The sequence below is a fragment of the Rhipicephalus sanguineus genome, chromosome 11 (assembly GCF_013339695.2).
Source record: "Rhipicephalus sanguineus isolate Rsan-2018 chromosome 11, BIME_Rsan_1.4, whole genome shotgun sequence".
NCBI classification, from domain to species: Eukaryota; Metazoa; Arthropoda; class Arachnida; order Ixodida; family Ixodidae; genus Rhipicephalus; species Rhipicephalus sanguineus.
The window spans coordinates 57,503,736-57,516,359 of NC_051186.1; the positions used below are offsets into that span (position 1 = coordinate 57,503,736).

General features: G+C 49.3%; 1 protein-coding gene across 1 annotated transcript in view; it reads right to left on the reverse strand.

Annotated features, from left to right (window-relative positions):
* LOC119373720 (open rectifier potassium channel protein 1) overlaps positions 1-12,624 on the reverse strand; it is a 107,752-nt gene that overhangs the window by 54,960 nt on the left and 40,168 nt on the right. The window contains exon 2 of the mRNA XM_037643781.2: positions 4,645-4,795. Coding sequence (XP_037499709.1) covers positions 4,645-4,795 — 151 coding nt within the window. The remainder of the gene's footprint in view (positions 1-4,644; positions 4,796-12,624) is intronic.

Here is a 12,624-nt window from a genome sequence, read left to right on the forward strand (position 1 = left end):
GAAGATGTCCGCTTGCACCCGAGGCGCAGTTTTTCTCGCGACTCATGCGAGCTCACGGAGCTTTCCGGGGCATTGAAAAGAAAGAAGTGCGCAGACAGAACCCACTACTGAAGAATGAGCCCATCGGAAATTCTCATTCGCGTTCGCCTTTAGGTTAGGAAAAGCTATTGCGTAAACATCACGGGCGGCAGTGCACATCGGTGACAAGGAGGGCACGGAAAAGTGAAGAAACATGAGCCCACAATGATGACGATGGTGATATCCTTCTTATAGTACTCGTACTAACACTGGGGGATAGGCCAAGAATTCGTGGCGTTGGGACGAAAACGCCAACAATTTTTATTGTTAGGCCAAGAATTGGAGTAATGAACTTTTCAGAAATATTTTGACATATTATGTAATGATAAAAAAATTAAAAGAAAAGAAATCAGATGAAGGACAGGCTGCAATAATTGTGCACTTGCGCAATCAGACCAGACAGCAGACTAGTTAACGGGAACGGAAGAATTGAAATAGTGACACTAGAACGTAACCCCAACCTCTTTTTCAATTATTTATTCTTTACTTTTATAATAATACCTATGAAAGTAGAATGTTTGTCTATTCTTCTGTGTCGTTCCTGTTACACATGCACAATCTCAAAGGAGATGCCAGTGTTCAAACTCTAGTTTCGTTGCTGAACTTCCGTTGAAAGGAATCCTTGCAACATCAGAGGAATGTGACCGTTACGATATGGAAAAGGTCTGAAATCCATCCCTCTCTTGTCACGTCGGACAGCATTATTTGTTTTTTTTTTTAATTCTATTTGCTTGCGTCAAAAGGGCGAGCATTCCCGCTGTGCCATCATCCCTTAATTGGCTTGACGTACTCACTTTGACGACCGCTAACTCAAAACTGTGGGGTTGACGACAAGTGTTATCGTTACTACGTATGCAAATTAGAAGCAAATCGCGCTAAGTAATTCGTCTTGCACGTGCACATGCTGGTTGTATTAGGCAGCGCGCGGTAGCGGTACACTGGTGAACCAAAATGTCAAAATTCAGACTATTACTGCAGGTTCTGCGCTTTGCTTTTCGATAACAATTATAGCGACGAAGCCGTGCAATCAGCATTAGAAAATAATTTTGCTGACGCAGGCAATCGGCTGCACCCCGGCACGATTTGCCGTTCGCTGCGAATGTCGACCAGTCGGATTCGACATTGATGTATACCGCGGATATGGGCATAAGGGGCCGTGTACTCACCTCCTCGGATTACGCGAAAGGCCAATTAGCCTTATCGCGTATCGCGTCAACGAAGGCGGACAAATCGGCTACAATCTGTGCGTCCACATGCGCAAAGTCATGCTATCCTCGATGGTCTTTTGTATGAGGAGGTTGAAGCATAATTGTGATCATAGACGTGTCATCAGTGAGTGCGACCGGCCAGTGAAAAAAAATCACCATCTCCCGCTAAAGGGGACCATGAGGTGATGCGAAGCAGCGTTTCGGTATGTCGAGCCCGCGTTTCAGAGGAGGAGTGGGAGTGCAGAGGGGAGAGGGAAAGTGGAGAGGGGACGGTTGAGGGGAGGGGAAAGGGGAGATGGGTGAGGGGGAAGGGAGAGGGGGAGAGGAGAGGGAAGAGGAGCGGAGGAGTGGATAGGGGGTGTGTGAAGAGGGTTTGCGCATGCGCAGTAAGGGTGGTCACGCCGCACACCACCACTGGGTTGAACTCCGCCATAAGATGCTTTGCATCTAAAACAGGCAAACGAAGGAAGCATTTCGTGACGCTTAGTTATGGGTGTTTGTAAAGAAGCTCGGTTTCTTAATTATGAGTTTTTGTAAAGAAGCAGAAGAGGACTATGAGGAAGAAGAGAACGAAGAGAGCGCGTGTTGGTTCATGCCGATGATAGTTATCAGGTCACGCCACGCGGCATAACGAAAAGCTTAACAACTCCGCTGTAAAGCAAACTTTAAAAAGCGGCGTTCGCGTGATAAGAAGTGCACGCATAAAATAGCCACACCAGATGGCTTTGGCGTTCGAGTCGTCTTAGGCGAATATATAAGGGACACTGAGAATTTTTGTTTCCAACTCAGAACAGCGTCGTCGGTGTGGTGTAATCGCAATCCGTGTCCGTCCCAACACCTCCAACAGAGGCAACTTTCTGAGCGGCGTGCTCTTGCAGCGAGAAGGCGTAAGCAGCCGGACGGGACGCCTGCAAACGCGCGAAGTCTGGGGAAGGATAGGATAAGGTTTTTTTATTATTATTATTTCAACTTTTTTTTTCGGCATGTTGGGTGCAGAGGCTCGGGGGAAAAAGGCAGCAGCCGAGTTCGGAAATAGCAGTCCACCGCTTCGTAAATAGCGGCCTCGTACGCGTGTGTATATATACCGCATGTGTCCCTCCTTGCGCGTGCGTGGTATTTGTAGGTGCGTGTATTCACCGAGAGAAGCTAAGTACCCTTAAAGCAGGCGCACGCGCGACCGCTTCGCTTCTTACTTCTTTCTCGAGCCCGCGCATTGTCTTTCTCGTTCCGTTCAGCGTTGCCTTGTTGTTCGCAGTCACACAGCCAAGTCGGTCTTTCGTCTATTCCTGTCACCTCTAGTTTCACTTTGCATCCTTCCAGGAGCACTCCTTCTCGCCCCTCTGTCGCTTCTCATTTACATACTTCTACGTCACTCTGTTTCATTCATGCTCCTTCGTCGCTCGCGTCGTTTATCTTGTTATCCCGAATATAATCCTCGCGTTTTCTTAACGCGAGGACTTTTTTTTTTCTCGCGAGGACGCGAGGAAATTTTTTTTCGGAGGGGTTCAACCATACTTCATGTATGTTCGTGCGTGCGTTTGTATGTGCGCGTGTATGTGTACGCAAGCAAAACTGAAAAATTCCGGGGGGTTTGAACCCCCCCCCCCCCCCGTGGCTACGCCCCTGCTCATGTATACGCTTTAGAAGTTATATATTGGAGCCCGCTCGTTGTCACCTATAGTAGCTTATTCTAAAGCCTGGCCTACAAAACTATACCGCTGCACTCGTTGGAGACGACTGAAATTTCGGGGAACGCCTTTGTTCACATTGTTAGGTCTGCGCACGTACCACTTGTACGCTTACTTTTTTTGCGTGGCTCGAGCACCGAGCGACGCTCTTGTTTCCAGAAACAACGAGACAGGTATAAGGACTGCCTCGTTCATAGTGGCTTTCAATCCTCGAATAATGCGCTTTCGTATTCAAATTTCTTGCGCAAGCCAGAATGCCGACTTGTTAAGAGCCGATTCTTTATCTCTGCTCTTACAACGAATATCGGATATAACGAACTAACTTTTGGTCCAGATCCTACTTCGTTGTAAGGAGCTTCGACTGCATATCAACTTCTATACCCACGTGTAAGTTTTCCCCGCAGAGCATCCCTATGTTTCAACAAGGTTGCAAGTTGCGCAAGTTGGAACAGGTCATTCATAATGGTACTGAGAGCGAACACGTACGAGACATAGGACAGACAAGAATCTTTGTTCTCTCGCCCGTCCTGTGTCTCGTGTTCACGCGCCATTATGAATCCATATATGTTTGCCAACTGCAGTGCCCGTTGTCATTGCGCGCGTCGATAGCGTTCAACGCGTGGCGCGATTCTCCCAGAAAGCCTGGTGCCGGGTTCGCACCGTCGCTCGCGGTGTCACGCGCGTCTGTCACCGACCGTGAACCAACACCTCCGGAAAAACGGGCGTTGACGGAAGAGGACGCCTTGTCCCTCCTCTTCTTCTTCTTCTTCCTCGCCTATACGTGCTCTCCGAGGTCTCGGCGTGCCATTCGCTTCCGCCGTGGAACAAGGCGACCCAGAAGACGACGACTGCGTGGGCCATTGACGTCACGACGTGGAAGGACGCGTCAAGCCAAGCTAAGCGAAGCCGTTTTAGCGTTTCATCGCCCCGCGGCAAGCGCGGGTCGGTCGGCTCCGACGTTTCCTGCTCCGTTGAAGTGAGCATTGCCGCACTCACCGTTAGGTCTAAATACCGCTTTTTGTTTCATTTTCCCTTCTGAACGCAAAAAAAAAAAAAGCTCAGGGCTCTCAGGTCTCTTAGTTTCAAGTCTTCAGAAAGGAATAAATAAATGAATGAATAAAACATTCATTGCGGAAATTGCATCGTCTACTGCAGTTATTGCTAGAGTGGATCGTGCGGGTCCCTATTCGGGGACTCGATCCGTTGGACCGAGCTGCAATCCGCGCCTGCTCCACGAGGCTCCGCTGATCCTCGAGAGCTGGGCTGGACAAAGTCCCCCCCAACGTCGTCTGCGTAATTTGAGCGATGCTTTCTATGAGACTGGCAGGACCAAACCATGCGAAACAGGTCAGCGCTGCTGTCACAGAATTTACACATTGCGCTAAATTGTTCTGTACCTATTTTGGCCAGCACGGCCGTGCTGCGCACGACGTGGTTTGGAACCCGCGCAGACTGGCCTCCTCTGCTTTACTAAGTTCCTTAGCGCGATGAGGGAAAGTTTGTCTTTGCAGGCGATATAGCCGCAGTATATCTGCTTATGTTCAGAAAGGAAAAGCTTTCAGGCTTGCGTCATCGCAGCGACCTCTCATGTACATAGCGAGTGAATGCTGTTTCAGGCGTGTATGCCCGTATGCAATGGTGAATGCAAAAGGATCGGCGTGTATACGTACCATGGAACTCGTGCCTTAGCTGCGCGATCTCGCTGCGCAGTTCCTCTTCCCGTGGACCCTCGACGGCCATGAAGACGGCGCCTCCGATGACCACGTACACGATGAACACCACCAGCAGGGCGAGCACCTCGCGCTTGCTCATCGTCACCGCCTGCGTCACATAGACAACGTCATCATACAAACAGGGTCGATCGTAGCACGCACTGTCAGCGTTAGCGGGTTGCGCGTTAGGCACTGATCGAGTGCTACTGCTTTCGCGGGCACTGAATAAGTCAGAGTCAATCGAAGTTTCGGAGTCCACGCGTTTTCCTTTTCCAGCTACGTCGTCCAGCTGCATCCTGAATAGATGTGTATGTTCCCTGTTTCCTGTTGCTGGAACGCGCCTTGGCGACATGTAGTGAACACACACAGCGCGACCACTTCGTCATTTGGCTGTTCGGGATGGGAAAAGTGTTCTCCCTCCTCGCTGGTCAGTTTCAGAGGGCGGGAACCGCGACAAAATAAATAAGCTAACGTGCTTCAAAAACTTGCCGTCGGCTGTCGTTTCATGGCTCTTTCTTGCTATTATTCAATGTATATTTCGTTTGTTTTCGTGTCACAAGTCCCATCCCTAACAATTTCATAGCTGAGCCCGAATGTACAGAATTGAGTTAATTGGTGACGAAACATATTGGTCTCAATGAAAATAGCATACACCGGGTTATTGCGCAACCCATTCAAAGCACACACAAGAGCGACTGTACCAACAACGTATATTGTGATTTTAATCTCAGGAAGTGGTCGTCCACGCCGTGCAGTTATCTCACGCCTCCATTTCCACACCCTTTCCTCTTCCCATGCACAGGGTAGCCAACCGGAGAATTTCTTTGCCTAGCATGTCTGTCGCTCCTTTATCTTTCTCTGCGTCACGCCGACTGTCATTCCGCACTGGCACCGTTCTAGTGGGTAAGGTAGGCGACAAGTGAAAAAAGCTCCCTCACGTCCTTTATCCCTACGAGTCACCGTTCACTAGGGCGCGCGCCTATCGCACGCATTTGAGGAACCTGTAGCATTGGGAACGCTTGCACGCCGATAAACGTAACCTTCGTGCATGTCCCCTTCATACTTGCACGGCTGACGCAGTTCACACCGGAACTCTCACGTTTCTACAATGCGCGCACAGTGAAACCCGTTGTCCAAAGTTAACGGCCCGAGTCGGTCGCAAACAACGCGGCGTCTTTCACAGAAGTCGAGAAGATGCTCCACCGCCAGTTCCTAGAGAGGCTGTCCTAGAACTCGCTGCCAGCATCCGCTACGCAGAGTTATCGCGACAGACATCGCGCATCTAAGCGATCTCGGTACTTCCGAGAAGCGAATGAACGCCTAAAGTATAATTACTCATCTCGCCACCATTTGATTATTTCTTCGAGGGCGACGGCACAGCTATGGAGATTATGTTCCTTGCGTGCCGTAGAAAACATTTATTTCAGTAATGACTCCGAAACCGAGAATCTAGAATGCAACTTATATCGTTGCATGGCGAGCAATGCGGAAGCTCAATTGAATGAAGGAAGGACGTACGCTATGGGAGCCCCGTTTACTGCATTTGGGTCGAACTTTCTTTCTTGATTACCATAAGGGCATCACATGTCCATCACAAAGCGACGAAACCACTTCAACGCTTCTTTAAGGACGTTGACATTCGTGATGAGTATACATACTGACTGGACTACATCGTACGTCTATATCGTGTGTGTGCCTCGTACTTCTTGTGTCCCAGACATTCGCGAACTTTGTTACGGGAAGATTCAAACTTGAACCCACCAAACGCAAGACTTTGTCCTCCTTTTTTTCTATTTTGTATTTTACACTAATAAATCAAGTGAAAAGGGGGGCTTGTGGCTGTTTGGTTGGCTGATGGCTGGTTGTACAATGCACCGAGCACAGTTCGCCAGCTGAGCCTCCGCTGTACACTGCGCCGGTGTATACATAATCTTCATTACAAGACAAAATACTTCGTTTACCTTTGCTTCCATAAAGAAAAGGTCATGCTTTCACACAGAGTAGATTGTTATGAGAACGGATGAATAAGCTACAGCCAGAGGCAATGGAATTGCCTCCATATTTCAGGACTATTGCATGATTGACGTCATTAAAAAAGTTGTCTAGGAATGCGTAAGTATTCATCAGCTATAGCTATGCATAATGTAGACAAAATTTTGAATAAAATTTGGATTTGAATTGACAAAGGACACTATGGTTCACAGCCTCTTCGCTCCGTTCGCAGGACCCATGGCACGAAGTGATGCCCCGAGTTTAGTTTTTACTCTCCCATGGGATTACAATCTATACCTTACAATGCGCCTACAGATATGCACCTTCTTCGGGGTGGTGTTCTTCAAGCAAACTGCTCTCACCTAATGCTGTATTTGGCCATCCCCTCTCTTTTTCCAGTACAGAAACGGTCCACAATATCCAGCAGCATGAATACTAGTGTCTCTTTCGTTCATTTGTTCTCGTGCTCTGTCGCCCGGAATTCCTGCAAAAGTTATCATTTCACACGCGTGTTCCGCGAAACCGTGTCCCGTATAGACACAGGGACAGGCAGTCGCATTACACGGGGCCCTATCTCTTCGTATAAATGCACTAGCGGAGGCCAGGGCTGCGGTTTGCGACATCCCGGGCCCGGGGTTGAGATGCGGGGCCCGATATACGAGTCGCTATAGCGCCATGGGCTTCGCCGACCCAACCCAGTTCATAAATATAACCTCATTGCTCGCTGGTGGCTGCCGCTTTCTATGCGCTCACTACTGTCACATCCCTGGCTTGCCTTTTCCCGGTTCCCACTTGTCTGGGAATCAAGACGACGATGGGTAACGCCTAGATCTATGTGTTGAGGAGCGAAAGACATACAGGAGAGCAGGGGTGCGACCTTGTAATGGTTCAGTTTTTTAATAAGAAACCGGGAATTCCTCGGGGTGGATGGTGTAGCGCGAGGTCGCGGGTTCGATCCCTGGCCACGACAGGGAGTGCGTAGTATAAGAGCGAACCAATGCACTCACTAGCCTTCTTCAATATTAAAAAAAAAAAAAATTTTTTTCTAGTAACACCGAACTTGAGAGAGCACGAGAGGGAGAGATTATTAGAAGGCGGAGAGGTCGGTTTGAGCTAGTACGATTTGGTCTGCTACTCAGCGCAGGGAATACAGGAAAGGGGTAAAAATATTGATGAGCTATTCCCATCATCATAAATGATGGAAGAGGTGATGCGCATGCGCAATAGCCGTGTAACATAGCGGTTTCGCTACTGTTTAGTGTCCAGTCCAGTGCTCTTGGGGAAACCTGTAACTGCTCTTGTAGTAGTTCTTGACACTGTATGATTGCACAGTGGGGGCTTAGTGTTTTCGATTCTGATGCCTGCCAACGTTAGTGCGTTTTAGTAGTGACGGTAATACCGTACGGTAAGTACGGTAATACCGAACCGTCGTCGTCGGCATGTAGCTTTTTTTAGTCTTCAAGACCTCTCATAAAGTTTGATTATCTCTTAAAGTTACCATGCTCAATAAGTAGCGCGCGCGGCCAAGAAAAGGTTTTTAAAAAGCTGCGTGCTGTTTTTTAAAAAAAGCCACGGTGTTTCGGTACATGCCGTACGGTATTACCGTCACTGCTGAAGCATCATGGTGACATCCAGCGCCATCCGTTGATTTGATAGACCTGTCGCAAGGAGCGCCGCTTTTCAGTGTCCACTCAACATCGGCTGCCCCAGGTCCGGTCCGTTCTACCAACCGGGGTCATCGACACGCGCAGAGTCAACGCGAACGCTATACCAACAAAAGCGAGGACCGTTTGTTTTCCTCTTATCACGCACGCGCGCGGCACGCAACACCAACTCCTCTCCATGCCATACGCCGCTCACACGCACGCACACACACGGGAGTCGGCGTTCGGTGCAAACAAACAAATCATCTTGATGCACGCTTTGTGTAATTCGAGTCACTCCTCGTTTTCCCACTTCCATCAGCAAAAAAGAGCGGCAACAAGCGGTGACGGCGAACGGGAAGAGCTTAAAACTCGATCCCGCACTTCTTCTCTAAGCCAACACGAAGAGATGCGAAGGACGCATCATGGGGGTCTTGTAGAACGAAACAAAAACATGCACCCCCCCGCTCTCCACGCTTCACTCTTTAATCTTCGAGAAGTCAAAATAAAGAGGCCAGCCGACGCCGCCTGAGAGAAAAGAAGAAAAGGAAAGGGGAGGCGGATGAGGGAGAGGAGGAGATGATAATTCACGTCACCACTGACGTCACTACTCAGCGGGGGGCCTCCCCGAACCTTGCGTCCGCTCGTTTCCTTGCGCCCTCTTTATTCTGTCGCCGCCGCCGCCGCAACGCTGGTTCCTGTCAGAAAATGGCCAGACAGGAAAGACAGCAGGAGCTGTATATTAAGGACGTGCCGTCTTATCTCCATGCGTGTATATAGTCGTTGCCTTCTCTATTTAGAGCGATGTTCTTGATGGCACCTTCGGGGACATGTTGAAGATGCTTATGCAACGGGCCCTTCGCTTTTTCCCTATAGTAACAGGCGAGAGGGTTGCAACCCTTTCGGTTCCGGGCGAGCGAGCGCGGAAACCGTGGCCACGCGTTTGGTTCCGAGAAGTGGTGTTCGTGGTGCGGATGTAAATATTTCGCGCGTGTTACCGTCCCGTCGCCTCAGCGTCTATGTATGGATGTACGCAGAAGACCTCATTTAGTGAAAAAGTCCGTGGAGACGATTCCGCGTTAAATGGCCATCGATTCCATGGTTGACGGCGACTCCCAAGACCCTGCATGGTCTGGAGGACTCGTTCTGAGCTGACCAATGCGGCCTCCCACATGTCCAGAGAAGGATCACGCATAATAGTGTCGCAGTAATAAGGTAGCCTGAATAAAAACTTTTCAGAACATAGACGCTCATTAGAAGGCAACTAGTACTCGCACATTGCTCGACATTGTTCTGAACAAGGATGCCCCTTATCTTTGGTAATACCATTTGTATTTTTCACTCATAACAATCAGGTTACTAGAGGGACCTGACTGTTATGCGTGACTGTTATGTACGCGAAGGTACACCCTCGCATTTAAAAAGTAATTTTCTTTTTCCTTCTCTGTCGCTCCTACTGCCCGTGCTCTATTTCTAACAGCGCACTTTTTACAGCGAAAGCTGTTACACGGCAGCTGCATAATTAATTATGTAAGCGGCCGTGGCTGTTATGAGATCACAACAAGAGCCGATCTTGGCGCCGTAACTGTCCGTCGCCGGTGTCCGTAACCACTATCGCCTGAAATAAAAAAAAATAACGGGATAGAAAAAACAAATACCCAGGATCGGACAGGATTCGAACCCGGGCCCCCTGCGAGGCAGTCGAGTATTCTACCACAGAGCCACGCCGGGGCTCGAAACACCTTCGCACAAAGACCCTGTACAGGCGTCATGTCGGGCAAGGAATCGCGTTAACGTGATATAGCGTAGTAGAAGAGTAAAATAACAATCAGGCGGTCACACAGTGCGAATCGCACAACAAGTCGGTCGTTGAATGCGTCCAACGCATTACAAAGGTGAATGACATAATGCAGCGCTAAAAACACACACACCACAAAGTAAGGAACACAAACCGACGGGACAGGCGCTACTCACAACTTTAATGAAACTACAAGATTGTGGCACATATATACACATCCCACATCAAAGAGAAGAATGATGATTGCGTCAGTCAGACGTCAGTCTTCCTGTACAATGCGGAACACAATTTTTTCAAATCTTTGATATGATACGCCCCCTATGGTTTGTGACGTTGCGTTTGCGCATTGGGATGTGTATATATGTGCCACAATCTTGTAGTTTCATTAAAGTTGTGAGTAGCGCCTGTCCCGTCGGTTTGTGTTCCTTACTTTGTGGTGTGTGTGTTTTTAGCGCTGCATTATGTCATTCAGCAAGCACCAACTCGCCCAACAACACGTTCTTCTGCATTACAAAGGAATCAGCCATAATTCTCAATCGTCATCAGCCACAGCACAAAAGTGCACATAATGCGTTACAGATGTGTAACGGGTACCACGCTTCTCTGCAGTGACGAATAATGGTATACAGTGGGGTGCTTCCACACATCACAAAAATTGATGATGATTTATGGCGCAGTGGGTACTACCTTGCAAGTGTACTTGCATTAGTTAAGAGAGTTTACAACGGCCTCTAGAAAGGCCGCTCTTCCAGTTTTCGCTGTGACTGTGCTGCGTGTTCGGCGCAGGCCTGGCGATTTTTTTTTAGCTATTAGCGTACTTTATTAGCAGTGTATATGATTGATTATGAGCCCGCGAGAGGGTCGCACCCCGTGTCTTCCTTTCGAAACGTCTGCATACGCGCAGTGCTCTCGGAGAGCACGTGGATATGCTTAGCCCTTTCGCCGAGAGCTTGGATGTGCGCTACCGGTTCTCCTTGTCGCGGGCGTCGGCGCCGCTCCACTTCAGTTTGATGCACACCCGGTGAAGTGCCTCCGTCATCGGCGCTATTGTTGTATCGCGGGCGCCTCGCCGAGTTTCCGGTAACTGCGTACGGTCTCGCTATTTTGTTGTCGCTACTGCACTCCCACACCTTTCCGTTCGCTGACCACTGCGTTTTCATCCGGGCCCGCTTCCGTCTGCGCTTGTTTCTTCGTGTGCGTATACAGGCGGCTCCTGAGTGGCTGCACCGGTATTTCCATAACCCTGCCCCGGGTGAGTGATCCTGAGCCACGGGGCTGAAATGGAACAGCTAAAGAGAAACGGCGCGACGTTTGTGACACACAAAGAAAGGATCCCTCAATGTGACATTTTCGAGAGTCACTTCCTATAGATATATGACAATATGTTGTTCGATGTGATCAAATAAAGAAGTGAATGAAAGTCACGTGGTCCTTTGTGCATTTGCCTAAGATGACTTGAATGCAAGTCGCCTTCTTTTTTTTTATGATCAGTCGATTGTATTGATACCACTCAAAAGCTTTCCGCAGCCAAAGCGGTTTCGCACTGCCTCCGAGATCGGAGGAATTGGCAGCTTTCAGCACCTCACGTGGTTTTGCAATGCCTCCGTGATCGGCCCACCTTTGATAAGCGACGACGTCGCGTGATGTGACGTCGTGACGACGTCACAAATTTTGTCGAACCGCGACGTCATAACATGGCGATGTTTTTTTTGCATCCCTCGTGTTGACGCCGCCGACGCCGACGGTCATTTTGCGCACTTGATGAGGCATCTAAGGCTTTCGCCTTAATAACAGTACTCGTAAATTCTTACTAGTCTATGCAATACAGATCGTCGGCGGCACCATTTGTCCTTCCTTGCGACGTATCAGTGACGTCAATTTCATGCCGCCGCGAACACGCGCCACATAAAACAGGCAGCGAAGGCGGGAGACAGTCGTGGCGTCATCAATCACGCGTAGCGAGCCCCGAGCTCTTTGACGCCGTGAATAGCAGGCCCTGGGCCAACAACTCGTTTTATTGCCACGTCTCGCTAAGGTCCAGACTGTGCTCTACATCTCAGGCGGCTTGTCCTTCGTAGGTCAGCTGACGCATGCAAAGCGCCGATTGCGAAACGTTTCGCAGGTTGCGAACGTCACAAATCATTTTTCGAAGCGAACAATGTGGCACGCGAATCCTTCTTGGCGATAGCCTGAGGACAGGTAGAACTGCATTTTGAGAGATGCCCCAACTCAGCATGTACATGTACGTCATGCCGTACAGGACTGGAAACACGTGGTGTAATTTTTATGCCATATATCTTTTTAAGCTCACTGCGTGCCGTACACAAGATGAATGACAAGGATGACATTACGTTAGGGCACACCGGTCTTTACCCGGCCTTGCGTGGTGCATGAATACGGCAGAACCACAATTTCGACAACGTATAGGACGACCTCCGCAAAAGTTGTCTCCCTCCTTGAGAGCCGGGTAAGATAAAAGCTCACGGAGCCTGAGACGACTCGACG